At 38.6% G+C, this 13,729-nt stretch overlaps 1 protein-coding gene across 1 annotated transcript in view; it reads right to left on the minus strand.

The window, feature by feature from the left end:
- Nucleotides 1–13,729, minus strand: part of FHOD3 (formin homology 2 domain containing 3) — a 119,558-nt gene that overhangs the window by 31,488 nt on the left and 74,341 nt on the right. The window contains exons 9-10 of the mRNA XM_067292172.1: nt 7,999–8,118; nt 7,356–7,517 (exon numbers count right to left, since the gene is read on the minus strand). Of these exons, the coding sequence (XP_067148273.1) occupies nt 7,356–7,517; nt 7,999–8,118 (282 nt within the window). The remainder of the gene's footprint in view (nt 1–7,355; nt 7,518–7,998; nt 8,119–13,729) is intronic.

A 13,729-nucleotide genomic window follows, 5' to 3' on the forward strand; every position in this document is an offset into this window, starting at 1 on the left:
CATTGCCTCACCAACGGGCAACTTACAAAAAAAGAAAACTATTTTCCAATTTAATGTACCACCAAATTTTGCACAAATAATACTCGGACCAAGAGTGATATCCTCAAACCACATGCCAGCAACTCCAGCACTCATTTCAACCCCTTTCTTTCTAATCCTCCTTTCTTTTGTCATCTACCCTTTCTTTGGTGTCAAAACCATTGGAGAAAAAGAAAAAAAAAAAGAAAAAGCATCCCATGAGGTCTCTCACTTCATTGGGTTAAGACTACAGTATCACATGATATATCTACTACCAAAATGACCTTCCATTATAACTTGTTTCCACCCAACCCATTTCTCTATAAAAATTGCCACTACCATCAAGTGGCTCAGTATTTACTTCCCTGCCTCTTCAGATTCCATGAATACTGGCCTTTAAAATGCCTGCTTTCTTCAAGATGAACTCTATGCAGTAAATCCAGTATTGCCTGCTGTATATATAAATTCAAAACTTTCTAATTCTAACCTTCTAATGCCAAATCATGTCCCAATCATTCAAGGAGGACATGTATCAGAGAGCAACAATCTTTGCGTGGGGGTATCATTTGTCTACGCACTCAGCTGTTGGCTGCAAATCTCTCATGGAAACTCAGGAGTTGGACTCATTATTTGTTCCATGGAGGAGGGAAGGAGGAGGACTACTTTCAGATGACACTGGTGATTAAATGAGTTAGCTCAAACCTTAAGTATCTTGTGCTATACTCCTTAGGGCAGCATATACAATTCTAGGTGTATGTTGCTATACACAGCAAACCACTGTAGCTGTTGTAAGAGAAAAGGTTATTTTTCTTCTGAATTCCCTCATCTGGAATGTGCTTTACACTCAAGTTTTCTCTTCCAAGTAAATCTGTATTCTCTGGGCCAAGCTCACCGCTACTGTGAGTACAAAACTGTACTCAAATCAAAGATGCTGCATCTGATTACATTAACATTTCCTGTCTCCTGCATTTACATCCAACCCTTAAATAGGGTCAGAAACCTGGCAACCGGATTGAAGAGGGGAAAAAACAAAACAAAACAAATAAATGGAGGGAAAGTGACGAAGCAAGCCCATGTTAAGCTGAGGTTTCTACTTATCAAAATCACTGCAAATTATCCAAATTTTTATTTTGAAGGCCAGTGAATAACTTATGTACCCTCAGTATCCCTTATAGCTTTTCTATTGTTTGTTACTATATTTATTGTCTATTACCAAAGATTGTTTCTTTTTGTGGTGAACATACCAAATCCAAACATTTTCTAAGCAAGACCTGGATTCTCTGTGTTTTTATTCTACCTGCAAAGTGCCATTAAATACAGGATCAATACCTTCACAAGTGATAAGCATAGTCTTAAAATTACAATAAATTCATCACATGTAACAGAAAGCTATACATAATCACAGAAAAAAATCTTTCCCTCTTCAAAGTTCAATATAGTTTCTATAGTGGACCACAGCCTAGTTTGAGCTGTTTATAATTTAGGGTCAGACTGTTCATTCTCACAAGGTATGAGTTCTGGCAGGCAACATGAATCCTCCTCTTTTCCCAAGCTGGCTCAGGGCCAAAGGAAGTTCTGAGATTTGCTCCTTGCAAATACACTGTCATTTAAGTGCAGCAACCTTCTATGGTGGACATTCAACCTCTGCTCCAGCATATCCAGACTGCCTCGCTTCACTGAGTGTCACAAGAATAATCCCAAAACCAAAGTTAGCCCAACTTCCACACTGTTGGTCACATATTAAAAGTGAAGCGGATGTCAGGTCACAAAAGCAAGTAAAAGCATAAAGGAGTTTCTGTCCATACGTTTCTAATTCTAGGGTCAGAGATGGCATCTCACCAAAACAATTTTGGAAATGAGAACACCTGTATCAATCCATTGATTAAAAATTGAAGGACAGAGCCACTTACTGGGTTACAACCAGATGAGTCCATGCAATTATTTACACATCTCCACTGCATGTTAGTTCCTCAAACAATCTAAAATAAAAATACTAATATGGGATCTCTTCACAAAGGCTTTATGAAGCTCTCATGATCTGGGATGGAAGAGGAATAATACCAGTAAGTAGCGATGTAGGTCACTTCAGTTGGTGTTATGGCATGTACAAAACTACCTGCAGTCACTTCACTTGGACTGTTACTGAAACACCATTATACTGTCAGGTATATACAGAATCACAGAACGATTGAGGTTGGAAGGGACCTCTGGAGATCAGCTACTCCAACCTCCCTGCTCAAGTAGGGTCACTTACAGCAGGTTGCCCAGGACCCTGTCCAGACAGCTTTTGAACATCTCCAAGGATGGTGACTCCACAACCTCTCGGGGCAACCTGTTCCACACATCAATTCCTGTTCCATATGCTAAATTAAATTTGTTTTCTTGCAGATAAAATACTGAAGTTTCACTTGCCACATGTCTCCCTGAAGCTCTTTTTCCCTTGTTCCAGTTTGCCACGCAATCAGCGCGCACTCTCTCTCTTATACTGTGGCTCTTTCTTCAGCTTTGCTCTTACTAACCCATGCCAGTAACTGGAACAGCTTCAGCAACTCTTGCAGCTGGCACTGTAAGGAGTGATACAACCATAACAACAATCCTTGCACCCTCCTTTCCACCGCCCACCAAGTCAACTTATTCATGGAAAATAATACTATTTTTTGCATTTGTTTTTGTGTTAAATAATGTAGGGAAAGCATGCCTGAATGACAATGATGATTGCACACAAATGCTTCCTGTCCACCAAGACAAGAGAAGGCCTGCTGAAGCAGAGTAGGGGCAGCATGATTTTCCCTGTCTTTTTCCCCCCCCCCCTCCTTCCTCTTCTTTCAGCATATGAAGCAGAAGCCACAGCATGCCAGAACAACACTTCTGCTGCAACCACCTCCTTTTTCCCCACGGATACATGCTGAGCCCTTTGGATTACCTGGGAGGCAGCTGCAGACTTCTTGCTCCCCTGTGCATGTGTTAGTGCAATCACAAGTTCCTTCCTGCCAGCAGTCCTTGCCCCCTTCCCTATGTTAACGTTTCCTCTTGCTTACTTTAAAAGCTGCCTACTTCTCCACTGCCTAGCATGTGCAGCACAAAGGTCTTGCTGCAGGGGTTAGAAAAGGTGACAAAAAAAGTAGTGGGAGAAAAGGACAGTTACCAGTTCACTCTATGGAGCTGGCCAGCTTTCTGGCATGGGGAAAATTACTTCTGGGGATTAGAGAGAAGGTGAAGATTTTTAATAAGAATACATTCTTTATTAAGTTACAGAGAAGATATTACTGCTGACACAGCCTCTCTTATGTTGTACTGGTAAGCAAACTACCAGAAACAATGCTGGGTTTTAACTGCAGAAAGCTGGGTGCCTGAAACTCTGTTTCCATGCTAGGTGCATTAGTTCTGGTACAATGTCAGTGCAAAAACAACTTAAAAATATGTACAAGAACAAAAAGCAAGTGCTTATAATCATGGAAGTCTAAACTATCGGTGGCCTTGCGTGATCTTAGCCATTTTTATACAACTATGAATATTTTTATTCATCTAGAATTCTATTTTTTGGTTCTTTTTTACATGTGTTTGCTTTTTTGGCATTTACGACTTCAGTCCTTCAACAAAAAGCTACAGGTTTTGCAATAACTTTACCATTTTGTTTCTGGTCTTTCTAACTCCTTTCTGGTGAGCCAGTAAACCCCCCCCCCCCTTCTATTTTTTTAAATGAACTGCGGCTTAGGAAATGCTTATATGATGTGCATCTCAAGGGAAGGGGCATCTCTGTTTATCTACAGGATGGAAATTGTTTAGCCTTTGTGGTTTCTGAAAGATGTTTATAGACGAAATGGAGCTCAAAACGCTGCCTAATCCACAGTGAAATATTAGTTCTCCTTTCCTGTCAGCTTTCCTAAACCAAGATTTCGCCTACTCTGTGAACATTTCCTTGAAGAGGGCAGCTTGGATGCCTTCCATGTCCTAACTCCTTGATTTGTGGCAGCTAAGATCAAGTGGGAATAGAGCTTGTTACAGTAATCCATCAGTGGTATAATATGTGTAGGAACATCCCAAGGAGGAAGACCTTGGGCGTCATGGGGAAGGTTAAGGCTATAATTTCTCCTAACGTGATTTTGTCTGGCCTTTCAGAATTCCATCCTCTTTGGGCAGGGCCACTAGAACAGCAAACCACAGACTGAAAGACCAGTGCTCAGTTTTGTATCAACTCTGACCTAAAAATTTTCTTAAAAAAACCAACAGCATTGGGTTAAGCTTTCTTCTATTTTCTAAGGCTGAAAAATAGAAGTTTCACTTGAGTGTATACAGTAAATAATGTTGTGGATTTTGAAAGATAAAGACTTTTTTTCTTTTACAGAAATTTTCATTTTAGTGATTAATTTGGTCACAGTCTAAAAAAATGAAATAACTTCTTAACAAAGAGAGGAAGCAGGAAATTAGAAACCAGTATACCTAAATGTTAAGAAATGAGGAGTCACTCAAAGCAAAAAAAAAAAAAAAAACAACAAACCCACCCCAACCCCCCCCCCCCCAAAAACAAAAAATGATCCTTCTTGAGGAATCAGTCTTAGTGAAGGGAATAAAATAGAGCCTAAACATAGGCCATACAAGAAGAAAAATAGAAGGGCAGACATGGAATCCAAAGAGCAAATATCTAAGAATATAAAACAAAACCCACAAATTCCTTTATGGTATCCGAAATAAGAAAAATATGTAGGAAGTCCTGGATCACTGGGGATGAAATAGAGAAACTGAGGAAGACAAAAGTTACAGAAGGGAAACAAAATGGCTTCTTTTCATCCAGCTTCACCACCAAGGGTGTTGGGGATAAACCTATTCTGGTACCTGCTTTTATTTTATGTTTATTTTTTTTAAAGATGTGAGCTAATAGCAAATACTCAATTGCAGAAGCAAATGTGTTGGAGGAGGAGGATAGATTACAAAGTGGTAAACAAATAGAAGCCAAGAATTCTGAAAGTAATTAAAATAAAGTAATTGAGCTGCTAGCTAAAATGAGTATGTTTTCACTACACTTAGTTACTTGGAGAACCAGATAATAGCAAAAATTTCAACTATCTTTTACAAAGACAACAAGGTTAATCAGGGAACTGTACAGCCCTAAGCTTTATTACTGTATCTGGTAACCTGGTTTAAAGGATAAATAAAAATATAATAACAAACTATCTAGAAAATCACTAGATTCTGAATATATTCATAAAATAGTAGCTAGATGAGAGCTAATAAACAAAATTAGACTTTCAAAATCTTGACAGGAAACCTCGGGGAGGATACTAATGAAGTGTGAGGTTAAGAGAGAAAAAGCAAAGAAGGAATAAATATTGATTCTCATCTGGTCACAGGGTTAACAGGAGGTGTCTCATGGTTTGTACTATGTATTTAAAAAACTATCTGGAAACAAGGAAGCACACCAGGAGGGTAAAATCTACAGAGGGCAAAAAATTATTCAGATTAGTCCTGACTGGAGAAGATTATTAGGGATTTAAGAGATAAGCAGTTGATCTATTTGAATGGGAAATACTTCAGAAGATCATGGCCATTACTTTAGATTGCAAAGAAATGCACTTTGCAGGCAGTAATTTGAACTTCTCCATATATCTTGCTGAGTTCTAAATTGTCATCACCAGCTCAGAAGAGCGCCTGGATATCCTTGTGAACAGTTCAGCAAAGACTGGTGAGAAAAGGATAGCAACAGTTTAAAAAAAAAAAAAAAAAAAAAAAAAAGCAGCCCCCCCCAAATCTTTGGATATCTAACAAAAGATATTGCAAACAGAATGGAAAAACATAGTAAGCATATAACATTTATAAGGAAAGGTTGAAATACTCTGCTTGCTATTGTTTAACCCATCTCAACTGAGAAGGAGGAGGAAAAGTGGGGAAAAGTTTTTAAAAAAAGACATGGAAGGCGGATTTGAGACACAGACATTTGAGACATGGCTATAAGCATCCCAGTTTAAGCTGGGCCTGTACTGAACAGGGTGATGGACCAGATGACCTCCAGCAGTCCCTTTCCAACCTAAATTATTCTGTGATTCCATGAAATAGAGAGATAAAAGAAGCTGAGCCAGTTCAATATATTCAGCCAATAAATTCTGAAAAGAAAGAGGAAATCAGCAAATTCAACACCAGGCAAAGTTAGACTATGGAACTCATTGTCACAAGAACTGTATTGTGAGCCAAGATAAGATTTGACTTTTACAGAGTTTTAAGAAAATATTATCTATAAAGGATTTTTATCATGATTTTCTTTCATTCATTTCTCCATTTTGATGGATATAATGAGCTTTGAGTATTAGGACTCAGGAAAAAAAAAGATTTTCTAGGAGAGATCTTCTGCCTCCTTCAAACTTCTTGTGCTTTCCTCTCCAGAAGCTGGCGTTGGCTGCTGTCAGAGTGAAGACACTGGATTAGATGGATTCTCTCTGGTAATTATTTCTATTTTCATGTGAGAAGTGACTGCCAAAAACAGTTTTCATGTTTGTTATCTGCTGATGATACTCAGTCAAGTTTACTCCATTAATGAGCAATATATTGTTTTCAAGTGTCATCCATGAAAACTCACACTGTGAGAGCTTGAAGAGTGAAGTTGCAGCATTTATATCATGCATGCTAGCAGTAGAAATAAACATTTTGCATGCCAAATGCACAACCAGGTCTGTGCATGAGCCATTGACTTATCGCTTTTTAAAAGAGGCACTGCCACAAGTTTCCTTCATTTACATTTAACTTCCCCAGTTCCTAAACATCAAAATTATTGTCATAAGGAGGACAAAAAAGAGTTACATAAAATATTCCAAGAACACTTTTCTTCTGGAGACAATTTTAGTACTAAGAAAAGTGCCTTCCTTATATTGCCTTTGAAATATAAAAAGAGAAGTATTTGCATTAAGAAAATAGATTTCCCCAAATGACAAAATAAAGCTGAAGATATTAGTCGAATAAAGTATTAACCTGAAAATTGTTCCTAATAGTTATATACATTAATGATAATAACTACCATTATAGTTGGCTATTTCCATAACTTTTATAGGTGAGGTAAGCTCCAGAAAGCAAGTACTATTGTTTGAAATTCATGGCAGATGTCATAAGATGGCTTCCTATTACTGCCTTGATGAGGAAACCACCTGACAGACAGAGATAAAGCTCAAAAGAGAGTGTACCGGTATCTTTAAAATTCCTTGAGAATGACATGACATATCTATATTCATAAAAAGTGCTGTGACCAGGGAGGAACAACATTAAAGAATAATAAAAAAGAAAAAAAACCCACAACTATTGCACTTTAAAGAGTTTATATAAAAAATACATATATATTTTCCTGCCAGACGTACCTTGGCTGACCTAGTGATGGCCCCAATCTCAGAATAAAGATCGGTGCTGTCCGGGAACTTCTCCACCACCATAGTGCAGACGTGGTGCAGAAGGGACTGCTTGTGCACCGTGTCCTTGACTTCTGGAACCTTCTCGAGGTAGCTCAACTCAAAAGCTTTGGCCTGCAGGAAGGGGAGGGGAAACAGGCAAGAAATTTAAAATAAAAATATTTACTCCTTCCCCTGCAGATTAGTAGAAGAAAATGTTTACCAAGAAGGGGCAGTGGGGGAAGAAGAAGAATCCTACAGCAAACACACTTTTATTATTATTATTATTATTTTTTTAACTTGCTGAAGAGTAGGCCTAAAATCAGTCCACCTGCAGTGAAATGATTCATGACACAGTTCTCGGTTTGAAGAGGTAGCAACAACACTGAACTCAAGGTACTTACACCAGAAAAGTGCCTGGCCCTAAATTTCTTCCAGATTATGCTGAAAGAGGCAAAGTAAACTTATGAAACAAAATTAAAAGAAATAGTAGGTTCTGTTTTCTAAACTACTTTTCTGGTAAGAAACAAATACTAGGTTGTAACTGTGCAATAACAGTTTTGACTTGTTTTCTGAAGGAGAAGCTCTTGAGGAGACACAGGGGCATGAGGCTTACATTGGTTCCATTCAGAAAGTTCCCAACGGCTAGGAGAGTAGAAAGGATAAATTCCAACGTTTTGTTATGCTCCAGCTGGTCCATTCCTTCCTTCAGGTCTAAAAGTGGCTCCGCAACTTCCTGCCATGAGAAGAGAAAGAAGAAAACAAAGGCTGTAGTTTGCTATAGTTGCTTCTAGTTTTTAGCTCTATGGTTTAGATTAATGACTGCAAAAAGTTCCTGAACTGGTGTCTTGAAGAGTGCAAACTGGCCATGTGTGCTGGCTTTCCTCCATGTTCCAGCTAATAAATCACATGCAAGGACAGCAAAGAAATACATAAAATACTTTCCTAATGTTGCTTGTTTATGTATTCAATTGCCTTACTTGTCCTGGGGATATTCTATGATTCCAAATAGAAGAGGTAGTATCAGTGAAGGGGCTCTTGGATTTGAATTAGAGGCATTAAAAACCACACACACACTGATAATGAAACTTCTTGCAACTACTCTTTTTAATCCTTGAAAAAACAACAAAAAAGTTAAAGTCCTGTCTTATTTGATGACTGCAGCCTGACCCTAACGCTCTCTCCAAGTGGTGGCCACCTCTGAGTTATTAGTCCTTGAGTGACTTTAAAACTGAAAAAAGACCGCAAATATCAAGCTTTACCAAAGTGGTCTCATTTTAATCTTTTACCTTAATGCATCTTCCATCCATACATGTTATCTAAGAATAGGTCTGTAAACTGATAGACTGGAAAATATAAATTCTGTTCCATTACCTCAGGAAGTGAACTACCCCAGAGAGTTCAAAGGAAGACAGTGAGGCAAACTGAGACAAGTGAGCTTATTTCTATGTCTCTGTGTGAGGCCCAGGGTTATTTATTTTGTATGCGCAATAAAGTACATATAGTTCACATTGTTTCTATCTCCAAATGTCATCCTAGCCATCCATGAGCAGCATTCTTTTCCCAAATTATTACACTGTTTATGATCTAAGAAGCCAAAATTAAGCTGTTATTCTAGACCAAGAAGCAAAATATTTGAGAACTTTACTGTCTAAGGGAAATACGATGGCTCATTCAACAACTGTAATGATATCTTACAATAAATAAGAGCAAGGAGATGAAGGAAATGTGCATTTCCAGTCAATACAGAACAATTCCTCTCTTGAAAAGAAAAGAGCATGGTAAATTTGGGACAAATTAAGAGATGGCATGGAGAGCAAAGTAATTTATACATCAAAAGAAAGGTGCTAAACAATCCAAGATGTTATCAAGTTAAACTAAAATCAATAAACTGCTGCACAGAATTTTTTGAACTGGTTTACAAGTCAGGGTTGCTTTCCTGCATTATGAAGATGAATCAAACTTCTATAAGTTTGCTGTAAACATAGGCTTTTGAACCCTTTCACTGGCATCAATTTGCATCATTCCTGAAAAGTTGCATTCTGAAGATGGATAAAAAGGTAGAATAAAATGCTTACCAGCAGGCCGTACGATAGCCCTTCATTCAGCTATTCACATGCAAGCTGTTCAAGCTTAGCCTTTCTTACATATAGTACATATTTATAATTATGCTTTATTTTCGGTTTTATTGCATCATTGAAAAAGAATCAAACCCAGCATACTAGACATTGTATAAATATATATGAGTGAAACTTCAGGACTTTTCCAGAATTTCTGGCTGTGAAACATCTGATAAACCCAGAGAAATGCTTAACACACACGCACAAATGGAATCAGCTATACATGTGCAGTGAATCCAATGGGCCTGGGACAGGGAGGACTTAGCGCACACATTCTGTACAGATGCTCTGGCATATACAATCTGCTGCACTGGTAACGAGTTGAGCTTACTGCACCTATACAAGTTCACCTGTGTGCTTTTCTGTGAGGGGTAAAACCTGTGATTGGGATGGGAATGTGGAGATGACCAAAATGTAATTTGCCATATTTGCATACAGTCAAGACTCACCTGCTGTAAATATCATGCAATTTTAAAAGAACAGAAAGTATCAGGACAATACTGTACAAGTTCAGAAAATTCTGATGCCATTTTTAAATTTTCAGACAGTTTAAGCATCATTCAAAAGTATAATCTTTTGAAGATTTATTTCCCTACCATACTGTCTCCAGGGAGACAAGACTCAGGATTGCAAAAAATCTTTTTGCGCAGAGAAACCAAACCAAACCCTTTTCTCTTCCAACTTAATCATTCTCATTTCTACACCAGTTTATGTCCATTTATGATCCTTTAAAGTTGTCAGCAATAAAGATTTATTTACCCAGAGTGATCATAAGAAAAAAAAAACTGATTTAGGACAACTAAACATTCTATTCCTCTTTCTAAAACTTTTAAACTCCCTTTGAAATAATGAAATTTGATGGTGTTTGCATCATAAATAATTCAGTACAAAGAACTAGCAGTAATGCAATACCATTTTGCAGGAACAGAGCAATCAAAAGTCTGAAAATGAAGATTTAAAGCTGAAACTCTGCCTCCTCTGTTTATACCTTTAAAATAAGACACCAAAAGATAGTGAGAAAAGTTATTATTCCATTGATGATCTTACAGTAGGCATACAGTACCTTTTGTCCTGTTGACATTTTAAAACATTATACACACGCAATTTTTTAAAACAGATGATTTGGAAAGAGTTTTCCTTTATTTATTTTAGATGCATAAGTTTGAATATCCAAAATAATGCATAAATTTGATCAAACTTCATACAAAATATAATACCTTCTGCTGCTCAAATGGTTTACAGTGAAAGCTGCAATTGTACCTTAACTGCCACTGGTACACAGTCTGTAAATAGCCAAGAATGAGCATTCACTCATTTAGTTCAGCTTCTCACAGACCAAAACTGCTCCCTGCAAATGTACCCTGAATTATTTTAGCTAATTAAATTGAATTCAAGAAAGAAGATTTCCTTCATTATCTCTGAAAAACTTTTCAACAAACATAAAAAATATCTCACTCTTGATAAATAACTTAATCTTTTTCTTGAAATATTTAATCTCATTTTTCCTTCAGGTCATCAGAGGTGGAGCTAAGTTCTGTTTAGATAAAATCTCGGTCTCAGTTGATCTGCAAATAAGTCTAAGAAATGGCCTGATAATCCCAGAGCCTGGCCTTATGTCAACAATTCAGGTCTCTACTTTCATGCTATTGATATCATGGACCCACTAAAACTTGCAGCCTAATGGATATAATAGCCGGGATCATTGATTTCCTACATAAAATACCAGTATTACTTGATAAATAATATAAGTGCATTTTGAATTTTTATGAATTTTCCTAATTTAAAAAAATCATGTAAATATTGGACAAAAATGGACAAAAACTGTGGAGGTGATGTGGCACCTAAGTTTCAGGAAGGGTTTGTCCATTTGCAGATGGATCTTCTGCTAGAACATAGAACAGAAGGATGTTGCCAGGTTGTGGAACTCTTCTATTATCTTAAACAGTAATATAAACTACTTTAAACTATATATAATTGGATACGCTTATGGTATCTTATTGCAGTCTAAATAAGGCTTATGTTTATTGGTTACCTGGAACTTAAGCTTAACCTTTTGTTCACAGAGAGCCCCAGCTGATCTTTTTCTTCCACCTCTGATGTCTCATCCTATATATTCCATTTCGCCCAACTAAGACCCAAGTTGGCTGTCAGAGATATTTTTGTCCGTTAAACTACTTATCATATGCTTCTCCTATTTTATCACAGTTATTGTATGTTATTTCCTGCATTATTTTATAGTAAGTATTATACTTAGGCCTGTTCCCCTATAATATGGATAAAAGTCTTGGTTCTGTCTTATGCTATTACTTCAGTGAGTAATTTAGATACTTGAGACATTTGATACCAACATTCAACTTCTCTGGATTTTAGCTGACAATTTGTTAGCCTTGTGACATAAACACTATAGGATCAACAATATGAAAATTATTAGAATTTGTTCAGCTTCTTTGGTAGTGCTTTAAATGTTAATTTTTTTCATAGAGAGGAAGATAGAAATTCTAGGTATAGACACAGACCAACAGCTACAGCTAACTTAGCTCACATAAAATGTAGGATTTAGCCTTGTGGTAACTTCCAAGAAGGCTAAGAAGCTACACCAGAGAAAAATCTGGCAAAAAATATTCACACCAGATATAGACTTTATGTTTTACAAGTCAGAAATTCACATTTTGAAATGTAATAAAATTTCATAATTAGGAAAATATATATTGAACATTAGTGTGAGAGCATTTCCTAAAATCTATGAAAATTAAGCAAAGGTTGAATAAACTTAACAGTATCATCTTCAAATCAATCTGCTGTTGTATAAATTGTTCAATATTCATGGCTAGATAAACTTAAGACACTCGCAGAGAAGCATGTGCTACTTCTCAGAATCCATAACACACAAAGTTGTACCAATTCTTAAATATGCACACAAGCACAAAGATACATGTATAAAACTAACATATACAGGAGAGAGCTGCCTGAACGACCCAGAGCAATGCATGGGGAATCACAGAATCACAGAATCGCTGAGGTCGGAAGGGACCTCTGGAGATCATCTAGTCCAACTCCCCTGCTCAAGCAGGGTCACCTAGAGCACACTGCACAGGATTGCATCCAGGCGCGTTTTGAATATCTCCAGAGAAGGAGACTCCACAACCTCTCTGGGCAACCTCTTCCAGTGCTCTGTCACCCTCACAGTGAAAAAGTTTTTCCTCATGTTCAGATGGAAGTGTCTGTGTTTCAGTTTGTGCCCGTGGCCTCGCGTCCTGTCGCTCGGCACCACTGAAAAGAGTCTGGTCCCATCCTCTCGACACCCTCCCTTCAGATACTTGTACACGTTGATAAGATCCCCTCTCAGCCTCCTCTTCTCCAAGCTAAACAGGCCCAGCTCTCTCAGCCTTTCCTCATAAGAGAGATGCTCCAGTCCCCTAACCATCTTTGTGGCCCTTCGCTGGACTTGCTCCAGTAGTGCCACATCCCTCTTGTACTGGGGAGCCCAGAACTGGACGCAGTACTCCAGATGGGGCCTCAGCAGGGCTGAGTAGAGGGGGAGAATCACCTCCCTCGACCTGCTGGCAACACTCTTCCTGATGCAGCCCAGGATACCATTGGCCTTCTTGGCCACAAGGCCACATTGCTGCCTCATGCTTAACTTGGTGTCCGCCAGCACTCCCAGGTCCTTCTCCGCAGAGCTGCTCTCCAGCAGGTCAACCCCCAACCTGTACTGGTGCAGGGGGTTATTCCTCCCCAGGTGCAGGACCCTGCACTTCCCTTTGTTGAACTTCAGGAAGTTCCTCTCTGCCCACCTCTCCAGCCTGTCCAAGTCTCTCTGAATGGCAGCACAGCCCTCTGGCGTATCAGCCACTCCTCCCAGTTTTGTATCATCAGCAAACTTGCTGAGGGTGCACTCTGTCCCTTCATCCAGGTCACTGATGAAGAAGTTGAACAAGACTGGAGCCAGTACTGACCCCTGGTGGGGCGACGCTAGCTACAGGCCTCCAACTAGACTCTGTGCCACTGATCACAACTCTCTGAGCTCTGCCATTCAGCCACTTCTCAATCCACCTCACTGTCCACTCATCTAGCCCACACTTCCTGAGCTTGTCTATGAGGATGTTCTGGGAGACAGTGTCAAAAGCCTTGCTGAAGTCAAGGGACACAACATCCACTGCTCTCCCCTCATCTACCCAGCCAGTCATTCCATCATAGAAGGCTATCAGATTGGTTAAGCATGATTTC

This window comes from Apteryx mantelli, chromosome 2 (genome assembly GCF_036417845.1).
Source record: "Apteryx mantelli isolate bAptMan1 chromosome 2, bAptMan1.hap1, whole genome shotgun sequence".
Lineage (NCBI taxonomy): Eukaryota > Metazoa > Chordata > Aves > Apterygiformes > Apterygidae > Apteryx > Apteryx mantelli.